Genomic DNA, 16838 nt, shown 5'->3' with positions numbered 1-16838 from the left:
TAAGTCGCTAACCGTCTCAGACGATAAAATTTACATCCCCAATCCCAGCAACAGCAGCAGGCGCGCGCCAAATTCAAATCCAGGTAGATCCTTTTAGGCTAGTCCGCTGTGGTTTCACGATCGGATATTTTCACGAACAACGTTGGTATAAGCCCATCCGATTTTAAAAGCTTACCAACAATATAGGGATGTTGGGCGATTGATATAGGGATCTAATCCGATGATTGATTGTTTAACTGACATTTAAAAGACAAACCAAAGTCTAATACCAACAGCATTGTGGTTTCAAAATAATAAATTTTATCCTATAATTTAATTCGAAGTGTGGGATTTCTTCATTTACCAACAGCATGTTGACTTCACAAACATTTCAGTGACAAGCTCTTGAGCTGGGTTTTACAGACTGGGGAGCCTGCATCGGAATTCATTTTAAATTGGGAGTTAACCCCGGGTTAAAGACAATACCAGTCTATTAAACCACCGGCCCAGGTGTCCTTAAGTCTTCGGCTGATAAAAATAAAATATTCGACGAGAATCGAATTGATTTTAAACTGATAGTTCTGAAAAATTTATTGAAATACATAGGTATAATTTGACATTATATTTCACTAACCCTCGCTTCCCCTCTCTCCCTCTCACTCCCCTCGCTCCCACTTGCTCCCTTTCGCTCCCCCTCGCTCTCTCTCTCTCTTTCTCGCTATCTGCACCATTCTCAAGTATGTCTCGTAGATTTTGAATTTCTTATACTTTAACGAAGAACTCAAGATGATAGATTAAAAGATGGCTGCTGCCATAAGATCCCCCATGACATCACAATGAAGCCTAAGGCGTGTTGGAGCATGGACGTATAAACTAGGGTGGTTGGAGTAAGCTTTCAGCCGGGGTAACCGCACATGTATCTACAAAACAGCCAATTTCAATGATGTCATAGGGGATTTGAAGCCTCCTTCGAAAAACAATGGCGTCGAAAGCGGAAATTCTGTGGCAAAAGACGTCGTTATTCAAACGCAAGATATCATCGGTTTCATCGGTTTGTTTGCGCTTGCTGTATGTGCCTTGAAACCACACTGTTTATCAGCAGGGCAGTGCGTTACACCGGTGAACGCCTTCTGAACCTGGTAATTAGATAACATAGAATCAATTATAGCGGTAACAAGATGCAAAAATATGGATTTTTAGTAAAATGCATGATATATGTAAATAATGTATACTTTACTTACATCGCAAGCAGCTGCGATCACTTCATCGCGGGCTGAAATATCAAACATACACGTCCAAATCCTGAACTGACCATTAAGGCTAAACAAAAATGATACCTTGTTTCTCCGCAGCGGCCGGGTCATTTTTGTAAAATATGATAAAATTTATAAACAGTTCATTTCTATAGCGGCCGGGTCTGTTATGGTAAAATTGATCACGATTTTAAAAAAGTAATGTATAGGGTAGATAGGCGGCCGGCCGGGTCAACATTTAAGCTCAGCAGAGCGGAGAAACAAGGTATCTATTTTTTTTAGCCTAACAATACAGTTTTGCCGCACTGTGACGTCACGTGTAAGACGACCAGTGCTGCCGGTGTTTTTTTTTTTGGTCCTATCGTTTAAACCGGATGTGGGGTTCACCCGAACCGACAGCAAAATCACCTCGGCGAAAATCGTAAAACTTACTTAGATATTTATCTTCGTCGTCTTTACTGATTGAAATTGTTTGGCAGATTGCTCTAATGTCGAGAAAGTTTCCATTCGAGATACAGTCCAACACGTTATACTGAAGTGAACGTAATGAGAAACTAATTAAGATTTATAATTTAGGTATCATTAGATGTATATGGGTAGAATTAGGCATAAACTTGAGAATGAGAATGATAAACTACTGTTCAGGCGGATACAGAATGACGTCAGACTTCATCCCCGTCGTCTGCTACAGAGATTCCCGCGTCCGACTGCCCAGCAGCAGACACACTCGAAACTGTACCAGAAAAAACACCTACATCGCATTCCCATAGTCCTGAAACCGAGCGATGCTTACTTTGATTAGGTATGCGCGGTACTTACCACGACTACGTCATTGGCAGGGGGGTTAAAAGCCTGCTGATAAGCCGATGTCCACGCGGGAGGTGGTGGTCGGCTCGGAGGTCGTGGTTGGCTCAGAGCAGACACAAACACTATCAACTGTGAAATATAGAATTTAATGAAGACATAATTATGATTTAAGTTATCACTTCTCATTTCATAATTCGCCTTACGACCCGGACGTAGAACCCGGTTAATTAGCTCCAAGACGAATCACATATATTGATATTGATATTCATCCAAACGACTCGAGACCAGTCTAAGCTCATTTCGGTTTCATAACCAATCTAACAACTCGCGACCAGTCTAAGCTAATTTTATTTCTATAACCAGTCTAACAACTTAAGACCAGTCTAAGCTCATTTTGGTTCTATAATCAATCTAACAACTTAAGACCAGTCTAAGCTCATTTGGGTTCTATAGCCAATCTAACAACTTGAGACCAGTCTAAGCTCATTTTGGTTCTATAATCAATCTAACAACTTAAAACCAGTCTAAACACATATTGGTTCTATAACCGATCTAACAACTCAAGACCAGTCTCGGCTCATTTTAGTTCTATAACAAATCTAACAACTTAAGACCAGTCTAAACTCATTTTGGTTCTATAACCAATCTAACAACTTAAAACCAGTCTAAGCTCATTTTGGATCCATAACCAATCTTCCGGTTTTATCTGATTTTAGTTTCACAATCTAACAAACCTTAGACCGGGTATTTTGGCTAAATCTGATAAGGCGGCCGGTATCGACGGACGGCTTACCTGTGCAGCGCTGAATAGTACAACACAAATACGAGTTAAACCTGACATGAAAACTGATAATATCTTCGGAGTTCAGCGATGAATTATTGCCACGAACAGCAGAACTTACAGTTATATAAATATCTAACGGAGCAATCGAATACATATGTCGTTAGTGTCATATTCTGGAATGTCGTCAATTTTAAATCACATTTCGAATATCATATAACTTTTATAGAAATCGTATCCCAAATATTGGAAATATGAATTCGAGTCGGCAGATTTTCAAGCAAGTGCGTTGTTATAGTCAGACAGTCGACGTAAGGGTACCTCTCACAGCTGACTAGGGTTTCACCGATTGTGTTGAAACATCGGAAAAGCCACAAATGCTTCGTTATCCTGTTCCGATTCGAATTGGTTTTTCTGTCACTGGATATTTCATTACTTCACACGCGTTTAAAGCTCATTTTACTCGAATTCTAGTTTATACAGTTCATACATGTAAATAATGATTATGTTTAAAGGATTTTCTCGTACAAAGTTTTCGTCTTATTGAGTTACACGCATTCCTATAGTTAATTCTTCATGGCTCCACCTCGATTGTAAAAATTAAAGTTGCAATGACAAATGAAGAATTCCTATACAATCGAATTATAAATAATGAAATTCATTAAAAGGAAATCACGTTCATTTTAATAAATGTAATCATATAAAATTCTATTCGGTTATAGAAAGATAATCACACTCAAACGTGGTGAACGGATAATAAGATAAAACCCCACTATCTACAGATTAAAAGAATTTAAAAGCAAGAATTCATTTATATTATACTATTAATTTATATAATTATCTATACATTTCATATTGAATAAATAAAATCTTGCTTTTAAATTCTATTAATCTGTAGATAGTAGGTTTTTATCTTATTTCTATTGGGGTATTTCTTCATTGATCTATAGTTATCACGGATTATAGAATGTTACAATGATGTTTTTACACATTGATAGAATTTCTTTGTTTCAAGAGTTGTGTGCGAGTCGATATGTGTGGACTACGTCATCGATATTAGCGTTTCATGAAAACAGGGTTAAGTGGGGGCAAAATGGACCAACGCGGCAAAACGGGCAAAACGGAGCTTGTTTATTTTACTAACCAGTCATGCGCAATGGCACAATATAGTTTTGTGGAGTTGAGATTGTGTTCATGAAAAAATTTAAGTTTTGAAGATTTTCTGCCTCGAAAATGTAAGGGGCACATTTTTGAAAGTAGTACTCAATGGGGTGAAATACAAGGTGATTATTCAATGCCGAAAGTGTATAACGAATAATAAGCATATTTTGCAAGAATCTTGTCTCCGAGCCGGGCATAGAGCCTTTGCGTACTCCGTCGCAGTACTCTGGAATACTTGAAATCTAGTCCTTCATTCAATCGCAGTTTTTAAGTCTATGCTAAAAAACCCATTAGTTCAACAAAGCAATAGCAGCGGCAGAGCAGCAGCAGCAGCAGCAGCAGCAGCAGCAGCAGCAGCAGCAGCAGCAGCAGCAGCAGCAGCAGCAGCAGCAGCAGCAGCAGCAGCAGCAGCAGCAGCAGCAGCAGCAGCAGCAGCAGCAGCAGCAGCAGCAGCAGCAGCAGCAGCAGCAGCAGCAGCAGCAGCAGCAGCAGCAGCAGCAGCAGCAGCAGCAGCAGCATCAGCAGCAGCGGTGTCTGGACAGCACACCGACCTGGGTCATGAGCATTCAATGACTAGATCTTGGTTTCCTGGCCAAAATATCAAATGTTTGACGAAAACCGACTCGATTTAAAAATAACAAACGTCATGACTCATAAATTTTAAATTTTTTATACTTTAATGAAGAACTCGAAATGATAGATTTAAAGATGGCCGCTCCGATGTAATTCCCCCAATAATATCACAATCCAAGACGCGGGTGCGCCGAATGCAAAATCAAAAACAGGCTATTGATGATGTCATAGGGGGATATTACGATGATGTCATAGGGGGATTTCGAAGAACAGGAGATGACGTCAATTTTTTTGGTATCGAAGGAGACAATTTCGTGACGTTATAGGTTACGCGGAACGCAAGAAATCATCGGACGCAACGGTTTTGGACTTGTAGATTGTAACACCCCGCGGCACGGCCGCCAAGAAGTGCAGTGAATTGCATTTCGACCCTTGTTGGCTTTCTGATTCTGTTAATTAGAGAAAAAAGAAAATATTAAACAAAATATTTATTCGACTTTATATCATCTTACATAACTCAGAATCAGACTGATTCATCTATGGTTAAAATGAGGACGACATCAGTATTTCTGAAGGTGACTATTAGGATATAGTGGAAACGTTGAATTAACTACACTAGCTCAAGGAATACAGTATTCCTGAAGATGACTATTAGGATAAAGTCGAGACGCTGAATAAACTACACTAGCTCAAGGATTACAGCATTCCTGAAGATGACTATTAGGATATAGTCGAAACGTTGAACAAACTACACTAGCTCAAGGAATACAGTATTCCTGAAGATGTCTATTAGGGTAAAGTCGAAACGTTGAATAAACTACACTTGCTCAAGGAATACAGTATTCCTGAAGATGACTATTAGGATATAGTCGAAACGTTGAATAAACTACACTAGCTCAAGGAGACATTTCATACTCTTTTTATTTCTAGTGTGCAAGGATTTTATATCAACTTTACAACACGCAATCAGAGTTTATTCCATCAATCGTCATATGCATGATATCCTAATAATATTCGAAATCACGAGTAAAATCCTTAATGAATTATATGAAGATGTATCAAAAATGGAATTGTTTAGTAAAATGCAGCAACGCGTGTTTATTCAATGCTTTACTTACCTCACAAGCGGCAGCGAAGAAAGCGTCCCTGGCTGAAATATAGAAAATAGAAATCTATAAAAAATTTAGTCAGCCTGAAATCCAAATGTAATATACTCATTGGTTTTACATCATATACTAAAAAGAGAATAGAGAAAACTAAAACGAGTTTAATGAAAAGCGTTGATGAACAAATTGTTTCGATATAAAAACATCGATTAGAGGAAAAGTTTTGATCAGACTTGGAAATTTCCACTAAACTATATTGCAAATATCAGAAACACCCATGTGAGTGACAAGGGCTGCATTGAAAATAGCATAACGGTTTTGGCGAGTGATTTCACGTCGTTTGTTACTGATACGATGAAAACTCAAGTCAATAATTACATAATATAGAGAATAGACAAAAATAACCAGCTAAATATGGAGAACGTTTGAACAGGCAGAAACACAGATCTATTTACACCGTCTAATCACGAACTTACTTTGGAATTCATCGCCCACGTTTCTGCTGATAGAAACCACGTCGCACTGTGCGGCGGGCACGAGGTAGTGCCCGTTCGAGATACAGTCCAAAACGGTAAACTGAAAAACAAAATTGCTGGTAGAGTGATAACCTATCACGACATTAAGGCGTGATGCTGTTGCACCGAGTGAGACCAGCGGGTTCGAATCCTGGTGGCTTCACGGCCGAGGACTCGTCGTGATATTGAGATGAACGATCCAGTGGAGTAAATCTTGGAAACCAACCGCCGAACATGACGTGTAAACTTACTACAGATACATTATTAACCGGGGGAGTATAGGCCTCTCGATAATCCGATACCCAAGCAGGTGCTGTGTGACCAGCTGCAAACACAATCAACTGAAAGAAAAAAAACAGAATTCAACAACTTAAGACCAGTCTAAACACATTTTAGTTCTTTAACCAATCTAACAACTTAAGACCAGTCTAAACTCATTTTGGTTCTATAGTCAATCTAACAACTTAAGACCAGTCCAAGCTCATTTTGGTTCTATAACCAATCTAACAACTTAAGACCAGTCTAAGCTAATTTTGGTTCTATAACCAAATAACAACTAAAGACCAGTCTAAACTTATTTTATTTCTATAACCAATATAACAACTTAAGACCAGTCTAAACTCATTTTGGTTCTATAACCAAATAACAACTAAAGACCAGTCTAAGCTCATTTTGGTTCTATAACCAATCTAACAACTTAAGACCAGTCTAAACTCATTTTAGTTCTATAGTCAATCTAACAACTTAAGACCAGTCTAAACTCATTTTAGTTCTATAACCAATCTAACAACTTAAGACCAGTCTAAACTCATTTTGGTTCTATAACCAATCTAACAACTTAAGACCAGTCTCAGCTCATCTTAGGTTCTATAGCCAAAGCAAGTAATTATTATCGACATTTTGGATAAAATGAAAAAGGGAAAAACAAAGAACAATTTAGCAGTAAAAGTAGATTATACTAATTACGGGGCGGCACCAGTAATCTAATCATATAAGTAATATTACGATTTTCTAAACATCTGATCTCATCTTAATGTTAATCTTTTTTCTGGCAAATATCATCGGGGAACTTTTTTGCAATTTCGCTAGAAAAGTTCGAAGCATGAACAGTTTTTACCTGTGTCCCGAGTACGGCAACAGCACAAACCAAAACAGCGAAATTCATGATGAAATTCTGACCACAACGAATGAAAACAAGTTAAAACTGCGGCCCTTTATAGCAAATTCAGCTGTTGTCAAAGTGTTTGAATTAGAATTAATCCAATAGGCCATATTTTCATAGAATAAACATTAATAAAATATTTCAAGTTTTCTATGCACGAAATCAATAATATATTGCAGGAAAATGAAATGCGCAGTGAAAATTTTATGTTTCAGTGTCCACGAAAATCTGATATATTATTACGAAACTATGTACCAAACAGCGTCGCCGTGGAGAAGAATTGCAACTTGAAATTGTGTGTGGTAGTCAATCATTGTATAAACTAATGCAACGGGTGTAAACGGGTGTGAAAATATTTATAGGGGGGGGGGGGGCAAACGGAGGCAGACAAAATTTCAGCCAATCAGTAAGCAGGAATTCTAATTATAGACTCTTACTGCTTCAAAACAATTCTACATTAAGTAACTTTATTTAGTTGCAATGGCCCAGATAGTAGGGGTCAAGGTTAGCATCTCGTGGATTAGGAGTACGAGTCCCGCGTAGCTTCATACATATTCTGTTTACCTCCGATAGTTCCCGGTCCAGGGGGACAGGTCATCAAAGCTCATAGGGTCTCCACGGGCATGGACACAAAGATTTCAATGGCCCCACTTAATTCCATTGCGAATAAACAGTTTGAAGTTCTGGGCCAAAGGATATCACCCGTGATTTCCACGGGTAATATTCTAGTATTAGATACACTTGAAATTAATCTAATCATTTGAATTTCGAACATTTTTTTCCATATCGGTCAAATTAAACCCGCGCAACTGTGGAACTGAATCGATAGTCAAATAAAACTGGGGTTATCGAAGTCCGATATTAAGATACGTAGGTAAAATAAGATATAGGATAAATATTCATCGGAATTACACGAATTTTGAGTCCTGTTTTATAGGCTGGTATCATCTATAACCCGGGGGTAAACTCAATTCATTTTCAATGAATTCAATCTTTAACCCCCGGGTTAAAGATGATACCAGCCTATAAAACCGAGTCCTGGATGCTAGTAGGCCTCGCGATTCTAACAACAAGTTCGAAATGGTTAAAATTCGATCGAAAATAATTTCACTGAAACTAATACATTTACAGCTAAAACAATAAATGAGCATTATGGAGTATGCTTAAAGAATATAGCTAGTATTTACTCAAATGGTCATTGATTTTACATCAATGGATTTTATTTCATATGAATTCGAACAAACAGATCCATATATATATATATATCCGTATATCCATAGCAGGGTTCAAAGCTTCCATGACCTATCTGATTCAATGACTTTCCATGACCTTTTCAATCCCAATTCAATGACCTCTCCAACCCTAATTTCATATCTGAAACCCCGAGGAATGACCATGAAACGACAAACTTAACTATAAAAGAACAAACGTTAAAAAGACAAATTATTAATTTGTTAGAATATTAATTTTATTTCATAATTATATACTCATATACTTCATGGTGCAGACAAATGATTAATCTTTTATTTACATAAACCTAAACCGGTAAAGCATTGATATATCAAAGTAACATCTTAAAGTCCTTTTAGTGCTTCTTGTCTTTTATCAATAAGTTCTGAAATGTCATTAATTTCTGCACGTTTATCATTGGCCGATTTGCGGAATGACACTGATTTCGTAATCAGTGGACGAACATCTTTTAAAGCTGTTGCCCGTTCTGCTTGCTCAATAAACTTATTTGCGGAGGTGGTGAGCGACTCGATGTCAATTTCAAGCAATTTCTTTTTTCGTTTTAATTTCTCCAATTCGTCACATTCGGCTTCACGCTTAATACCCCTAGCACTTTTTTCTGAATCAGCCTTACATTTCTCCAGATAGGCCTTGTACTTCGAATATGCCTGAGATGCGGAAAGAAGTAACTCCTTGGTAATTTGTACTTTCAGCACACCACCTACGGATCGAATGTGGTCTACAATCATTCTTTGAGCTTCATACGATTCATTAGCTAGGTTTTCAACCTCGATCTGCTTATTTACCGAAAACCCTCTCTCTACAGAAGCCTGCCCATGAGATAATAACAGCAGGTTGCTTATAACTGACCATAATTTATCAAATGATGAATTGCATTGCATATGTTTATGATAGAAAGTATCTAATCGATCTGTTTTTTTGTTGAAGCTCACAAAATCCGATTTAGTTTTTACGACTACGCTATTGATGAATTCGTCCATTTGGTTTAACACGGTATCACAATCCGAATCATCTATATGATTCGAGCTCGACAATGAACTTATTATTCTCTTGAACTGAGCGCGACTTTGGTCACAATTAGCGGCAAGCTCGTTCGGATTTAAACATACCATATTTCTAACCAAAGAATATTGGATCGGCGCTTTGGCTATTATTTTATCCACTAAACTGATAAGAAATTTTCGAGTGTTCATTCTCAGATCGAGAAACTGGCGCTGACTTGCTTTTCCAACTGCAATAAGTTCCTTAACTTTTGCCTCCGCGATAAATCCGATGTCGATTTTAGAATGAACGCAATAATTCGATTCCTTTTTTGTATCTATCTTGATCAACTTAGTGAGAGTATCTGCTTCCCGAATTATATCACTTTTGATGAATCGCTTCATCAGTAATCGGAGAACATTATGTATGTCTTCCGCCAAAAATGGCAGCATTGGCCTGTCCGTCTGGTAGATGGTTAAGAACGGTGTAACTGTTTTTGCAATAGATACATACGCATGCAGTCTCGGCAATACCATATCAGATGACGCTAAGTCTTTTATGTATAAATATGGTTTCGATGTCGGTATGTTAGCCTTTTTCAAAGTTTGAACGTGCTCCACGAATTTTATGATATACGGCCATAGTTCAATCGCACGTTCTGCAGCTGGCAGGTTATCCAGCCATCTAAAACAAAAATAGAAATGTTGAGTTTAACTGCTAACATACGGCAAGGAGATAAAACAATAATTGATAACCAGGGTAATTTGGATTGCCTAATTAAGTACATGTATTTCAATAACAACTAAAATCCAATTCACTTACCTAGTAGAGCAAAATTTATATGGAAACTTCTGACTACCAGTGACCTCAGCAAACATTTCTCTTCTGACAGGAGCATCTTTGAACAAATAACGCAGGTTGATAAGAAGTGACTCCAAATCCCAGTCAGTAGCATGGTCGCCGGCTTTGAAGGCATTATGCATGACATGTAAGCCACAGCTGCCTATGTTCAGAATAGACTTTACACATACTTGAAATTTCTTGTTGCAACAATTCATAAAATTTCCAATTCACATTTGGACCATCCATGGACAGTTGATAAAGATTGGAGTAATTGAGATCTCCAAATGTGTCCATAAATGAATGCAGCATATCGTCTGCAGTCGCTCGTCCAATGAAGTCTGAACCGTAATACGAAGACCTTACTACATCATGGTCCCAGAACCTAATTAACACATCCAACTGTTTAGTTTGCGTACGCTGATTCAATGATTCGTCGAATAGTAACACGTATTGTTGGTCTTTGATTTTCCGTCTCATTAGATCCTTTACATGTGGCATAATACCAAAACGAACTAGATATGCTGCTTTCTGTTGACTAAGTGAAAACATCTCGGCTATTTGACTGTCTGGAAAGCATGCCTTAAGTATGTCATTCATTCCAGAACAGGAATTGTAACTGTGGTGATTGTTTATCATATTCAAAGCATAAATTATCTCGGATTTCAGGACAGTATCTTTTGCAATATATGAGTCCATTATTGGCCTGCAAAATAAAAATAATAATTGTAATAACTAACATAGTTGTAATAAATTCAATTGTAAAATATTAACAATTCTGTATATTAATGAACTCAGATCAAATTGATTTGAGTTCTATGGTATATCCGCTGTGGCTGATTGTGGCTTTTCCCACTCGATACAACAGATGATTGTACCACCAATCAGTCTGCCTGTGTGGGAAAGATTTTTGAGGGGGCAGGCGATAAGCTTACCACACGGGCATGGTTTTTATTCCTTAGATCGAACCCTGCCGTAGTAACAATGAACTTTTAATCGTCACTACGTCAACTATCCGCTAGTTAACTGTTAACAACATTTGTGAGCATTTGGTGCCGGGATCACAGTTCAACAGCTGCGATGAATAATGAATTGAACCAAGAGTTAACAAATTGAGAATGAACTCACAGCTGTGTAACTGGATTCAGATCATAAACAGCTAAATCTTGATAAAATCCGAGAATAATTACCATAGGAATGTAAGGATTAATGAACGTAAACGCGAGACACGCGTGACATCCGAGAGTAATAATTATTCCGGCGTTAACCCAGAATAAATTCTTGCCCGATTTATCGATACAGAATCCGAAAACGGGCGAAGCAGCGGCGGAGATTATATAAACGAGACTGTTAACGGCGTTCGCGCTCGACGGGTGAAATGTGTATTTCATCTCAAAAAACACCCTGTAAAAAATACAAACATCGCAATCATCAGTCAACATTCAACACGACCTCCCAGTTCCATAGGGGCTACACTACACACAGTCCAGACCTGTTAGCCCCTTAAAGAGATTAAGGTAACTTACTCTCAGTTTTAAGGAATGTAATGAATTCAGTGATGAGAGAATTCGGATTAAAACCAGGAGTTTTACACAATTCTCCCAGTAACGAGACGACCTTGACTTTAATCACCGATTCCTCTTTGTAAAACAGTTCGATCAGCTGACCGCTGGTTTTCTGAGCGGAATCGACCGGTAGTGGAAGATTCTCCGATAGAGTTAATAAAACACCGAGCACCTCGTGAGGATTGGAACATCCTCGCGCGTCGAACGAGTACTCGCTCAAACGAGGTTTATGAACTAGTTTTAATCTTTTGACGGGTGGCTTCGGTTCCTCCTAAAAACAACAATATTTCGGGTAGTTAATTACTGAAAATATCCGATCATGAAACTAATCAAAGAGTGAACTCATTGACTACATTCTGGGGAATGCGCCGCCCCAAGAAGATGTGGACTGGTATGTCTGCAGTTTCGGTGTCCCGACCGAAGATATGAACATATAAATGATATCTAACCTTTAGCAATACTAGATCATCATCAGATTGATGACTGACAATAAAATTGAAGTGAACAGTTCGAATTTAATTTGTCTTGATTTGAGATTCATTTTAAAATCGATTTTACGGCGAAATTCAACTCTCAAATTCAATTTTAACAAATAAAATATGTTTGAATAATCTATTTCTATATTCTAACGAATAAAGGATGTAATTTCGAGGCTGTTTTTACCTGTATTACTTGACTATATTCTGCTAAAGCTCTTTTCTTTAAAAGAGCCGCCATTTTGAATTTAGTTGTGCTAAGTACCGATGTAAAATCGGGGACATAGCTCGCCTGGGAGGGCCAGTTCTAAAGTACGCGCAGATCTATGGCGCGAAAGACTCTGGTATAAGCGCTCCGAGCACCCAACTAGAGTCTACGCAGTGGTAACCGCGGCGAGTATAACGTGCCACTCCGAGTCGATACTGGAGATGGCGGTAATATAGCGCGGCGACTCATTCACCGCCCCGGGCAGTAACTAGAGAGCGTGCGCAATAGGCGCAACGAAATCAGGCCCGCTCCGATTACATATTTACGAAACAATTAGTTTATCAAAATCACAGAAACAGGAAGAATCTAATTCCCTTTTGAGTCAAAAAGACGCAGAAAATACCCCGTGAATTTTTTCGGAAAATCCCACCGTGTAAAAGCAATGAAAATATATCGAAATCATTTACGCCGCCGGCACCGGTCGCAAAAAGATTTCTTGTGCCTGATGTAACACGAAAAAAGTCACATAAAAATCTGTTTGAATCCAGATGTATTTCATCAGTAGATCCGTCCATTGATGATAATAAACCTACAATTACATTCCAATCCAATCAGCCCTGAATCCCGAGGTCTATAGTTTGTAAAGCGAAACAAACAAACAAAGGCACCAGTCAGTAAAGATTATTAAATATTTATTTTTATTCTGTACAATGTTTAAACCGGACTGAGTGTGATTTACAAAATAAACTAGAAATATAACTGTATTTTACATCTTCAATACCGTTTATTGTTTCCAACAATAGGAACTGTTTTAGCACCATGACGAAGCAGGAAGAGTTTGTAGTTTGAAATCGACGGGTCGTCTGCTACCGGAATTTATAGTTCATTCTTAATTCACTGACTTTCTGAAAACAATGTTTACAATGAAATACATGTAGCTAACCGAGTCCAAGAAAGTTATCCGATTCCAGATTTTAGTCTTTGATGATCCGTTTTATCTCAAATTTTGAATCGAATTTCTTCGACGGCGGCAAAAATTTTACTCACTCTTCCAAAGCTTTTTCTAGAAGTCGTCTCTTTCTAGCGGAACGGTTTAAGACTCCACCGCGAGCTGCATCAACCAGGTATAATAATACACCAGCTATCAGAGACACTGAAATACATATAAACATATCATCATTGTAAACCGTGAACAGTTAAATACACCCCGGGCTGGCCACTTTTATTTGACTTGCTTATCCCCCTGACTATTCCCGTTTTTCCCTGAATTGATCTGCTAAGAACCCAATCAATTAACACAATAATAAATGCGTAAAACATAGACAGAAACTGTTTGATTAGACAAGCAATCTAGCAATCTCAACAAATTTCCCTAACATTTCCAAGATTTTTAGTTTTTCAAAAACAAAATTCTCTGACTTTTTCCAGTTTTCAAGGTAAGTGGTTTCTCAGGCATAGTACTCTACTGTACCATCCAACTCGGATGTCGCTCTGAGTTGACCTAGAATAAATGTGTTAAGACTGTGGTCTTAAGTTGTTTCCTTGACTTGAATCCGATCAATTAACACCAAGTCAAATACGTAAAACATAGAATGGAAACTGTTTGATAAGACAAGCAATCTAGAAATATAAACAAATATCCACGACTCTTTCTAAAGAAAATAAATTTCCCCGACTTTCCCTGATTTCACCCTGGACACTCCATGCCCAAACAGATCTGAAGATACTTACAACACAACCAGGCTAGGAAGAATAGTTCCAGCATGAGATACCCATGACCATCCACAATAATTCCGGCCACAAGCGAAATCACGGCTAGTCCTAAATTCTGTACGGACTGTATTCTATAAAACGACAAACAATTATCAGAATCGACTCTCAAACCCGTCCCACGTAACGCATTAGAAACTGATATCGATAAGATACTCACATGCCATAGGCGGTTCCTAATTGATATTCCGGTACGACGAGTGAAACCATCGGCCACAGCGCGCTGGCCAGATTCGAATACGCTAAACCCATTATACTCTACAAATATCAGTGAGAGGCGGCAGTTACTCTATAGTTGGTTAAAGATAACCAACAGATAAATAACCCATCCTCCCCCGGCAGGGACTCGAACCTGATGGCATCGAGATTGCCACAGTACGAAACCCTACCACACTAGACCGAGTGTGCAGCTACACAGGCAGCAATCTGATTGGCGCCGCAAGTTTTTGCGCGGCAAAGCTGCGCACCCGGTCTACTGTGGCAGGGGTTCGTGCCGTGGCCGAGTGTAGCGATGCATTCAGGTTCGAATCCCTGGCGAGGGAGGATGGGAATAACCATACAGGGTCCGATCTAGGCACTTGTCCGGGACAAGTATAATTCTCATTAGGGCAAGAGTCGGTTATCACGATCACTAGTCCACTGGGCTAGTGCAATTCAAGGTCTCAAAGCTTTTTTCCCACTCGATACAACAGATGATTGTACCACCAATCGGTCTGCCTGTGTGGGAAAGATTTTTGAGGGGGCAGGCGATAAGCTTACCGCACGGGCAAATGGTTTTTATTCCTTAGATCGAACCCTGCCGTAGTAACAATGAACTTTTAATCGTCACTATGTCAACTATCCACTAGTTAACTGTAAACAACATTTGTGAGCATTTGGTGCCGGGATCACAGTTCAACAGTTGTGATGAGTAACAAATTGAACCAAGAGTTAACAAATTGAGAATGAACTCACAGCTGTGTAACTGGATTCCGATCATAAACACCTAAATCTCGATAAAATCCGAGAATAATTACCATAGGAATGTAAGGATTAATGAACGTAAACGCGAGACACGCGTGACATCCGAGAGTAATAATTATTCCGGCGTTAACCCAGAATAAATTCTTGCCCGATTTATCGATACAGAATCCGAAAACGGGCGAAGCAGCGGCGGAGATTATATAAACGAGACTGTTAATGGCGTTCGCGCTCGACGGGTGAAACGTGTATTTCATCTCAAAAAACACTCTGTAAAAAATACAAACATCGCAATCATCAGTCAACATACAACACGACCTCCCAGTTCCATAGGGGCTACACTACACACAGTCCAGAAATGTGGAACTGAGTCCAGAAATGTGGAACTGGATCCAGAACTGTGGAACTGGGTTCAGTAACTGGAATTGAGTCCAGAACTGTTGGACTGAATCAAGACATGTGGAACTGAGTCCAGAACTGTGGAACTCTGGATCCAGAACTGAGTCCAGAACTGTGGAACTGGATCCAGAACTGAGTCCAGAACTGTGGAACTGGATCCAGAACTGAGTCCAGACCTGTTAGGCCTCTAAAGAGATTAAGGTAACTTACTCTCAGTTTTAAGGAATGTAATGAATTCAGTGATGAGAGAATTCGGATTAAAACCAGGAGTTTTACACAATTCTCCCAGTAACGAGACGACCTTGACTTTAATCACCGATTCCTCTTTGTAAAACAGTTCGATCAGCTGACCGCTGTTTTCTGAGCGGAATCGACCGGTAGTGGAAGATTCTCCGATAGAGTTAATAAAACACCGAGCACCTCGTGAGGATTGGAACATCCTCGCGCGTCGAACGAGTACTCGCTCAAACGAGGTTTATGAACTAGTTTTAATCTTTTGACGGGTGGCTTCGGTTCCTCCTAAAAACAACAATATTTCGGGTAGTTAATTACTGAAAATATCCGATCATGAAACTAATCAAAGAGTGAACTCATTATTGACTACATTCTGGGGAATGCGCCGCCCCAACAAGCTGTGGACTGGTATGTCTGCAGTTTAGGTGTCCCGACCGAAGATATGAACATATAAATGATATCTAACCTTTAGCAATACTAGATCATCATCAGATTGATGACTGACAATAAAATTGAAGTGAACAGTTCGAATTTAATTTGTCTTGATTTGAGATTCATTTTAAAATCGATTTTACGGCGAAATTCAACTCTCAAATTCAATTTTAACAAATAAAATATGTTTGAATAATCTATTTCTATATTCTAACGAATAAAGGATGTAATTTCGAGGCTGTTTTTACCTGTATTACTTGACTATATTCTGCTAAAGCTCTTTTCTTTAAAAGAGCCGCCATTTTGAATTTAGTTGTGCTAAGTACCGATGTAAAATCGGGGACATAGCTCGCCTGGAAGGGCCAGTTCTAAAGTACGCGCAGAT

The 16838-nt window shown here is 38.8% G+C and overlaps 2 protein-coding genes across 6 annotated transcripts; both read right to left on the bottom strand.

The window, feature by feature from the left end:
* Window positions 1-8844: 8844 nt before the first annotated feature.
* LOC141911339 (integrator complex subunit 4-like) lies at window positions 8845-12696 on the bottom strand. 4 transcript variants are annotated; one of them, XR_012620020.1, is made up of 5 exons: window positions 12638-12696; window positions 11936-12245; window positions 11600-11813; window positions 10392-11115; window positions 8845-10253 (listed from the first exon to the last, which is right to left on the bottom strand). XR_012620020.1 is itself a non-coding variant. In XM_074802338.1 (3 exons), the coding sequence occupies exons 2-3, from the start codon at window positions 10625-10627 to the stop codon at window positions 8912-8914; spliced, it is 1578 nt and encodes a 525-aa protein (XP_074658439.1). In that variant the 5' UTR covers window positions 10628-11115; window positions 11600-11779; the 3' UTR covers window positions 8845-8911. The 4 variants fall into 4 exon arrangements, 3 of the variants coding, with proteins under 3 accessions (XP_074658439.1, XP_074658438.1, XP_074658440.1); XM_074802338.1 differs by lacking the exons at window positions 11936-12245; window positions 12638-12696 and having other exon boundaries at window positions 11600-11779; XM_074802339.1 differs by lacking the exons at window positions 8845-10253; window positions 10392-11115 and having other exon boundaries at window positions 11430-11813.
* Window positions 12697-13364: 668 nt separating this feature from the next.
* Window positions 13365-16766, bottom strand: LOC141911347 (lysosomal dipeptide transporter MFSD1-like). 2 transcript variants are annotated; one of them, XM_074802349.1, is made up of 7 exons: window positions 16702-16766; window positions 15998-16306; window positions 15445-15658; window positions 14589-14686; window positions 14390-14502; window positions 13706-13811; window positions 13365-13563 (listed from the first exon to the last, which is right to left on the bottom strand). In XM_074802349.1, the coding sequence occupies exons 3-7, from the start codon at window positions 15643-15645 to the stop codon at window positions 13548-13550; spliced, it is 534 nt and encodes a 177-aa protein (XP_074658450.1). In that variant the 5' UTR covers window positions 15646-15658; window positions 15998-16306; window positions 16702-16766; the 3' UTR covers window positions 13365-13547. The 2 variants fall into 2 exon arrangements, with proteins under 2 accessions (XP_074658450.1, XP_074658451.1); XM_074802350.1 differs by lacking the exons at window positions 13365-13563; window positions 13706-13811 and adding an exon at window positions 13833-14159.
* Between the last annotated feature and the right edge of the window lie 72 nt (window positions 16767-16838).

The sequence above is a fragment of the Tubulanus polymorphus genome, chromosome 9, assembly GCF_964204645.1.
Source record: "Tubulanus polymorphus chromosome 9, tnTubPoly1.2, whole genome shotgun sequence".
NCBI lineage: Eukaryota > Metazoa > Nemertea > Palaeonemertea > Tubulaniformes > Tubulanidae > Tubulanus > Tubulanus polymorphus.
This window is presented reverse-complemented; position numbering and strand designations above follow the sequence as displayed.

What these genes read in the sequence shown, in the direction of transcription:
- LOC141911339 (XM_074802338.1), bottom strand. Translation starts at nt 10,627, where the DNA reads ATGAATTGTTGCAACAAGAAATTTCAAGTATGTGTAAAGTCTATTCTG. An exon ending in TATAAATTTTGCTCTACTAG is followed by an intron (nt 10,254 to 10,391) that starts GTAAGTGAATTG and finishes TTTTTGTTTTAG; the next exon opens with ATGGCTGGATAACCTGCCAG.
- LOC141911347 (XM_074802349.1), bottom strand. Translation starts at nt 15,645, where the DNA reads ATGAAATACACGTTTCACCCGTCGAGCGCGAACGCCATTAACAGTCTC. An exon ending in TTAATCCTTACATTCCTATG is followed by an intron (nt 14,687 to 15,444) that starts GTAATTATTCTC and finishes TGATATTTGTAG; the next exon opens with AGTATAATGGGTTTAGCGTA. An exon ending in TTAGGAACCGCCTATGGCAT is followed by an intron (nt 14,503 to 14,588) that starts GTGAGTATCTTA and finishes GTCGTTTTATAG; the next exon opens with AATACAGTCCGTACAGAATT.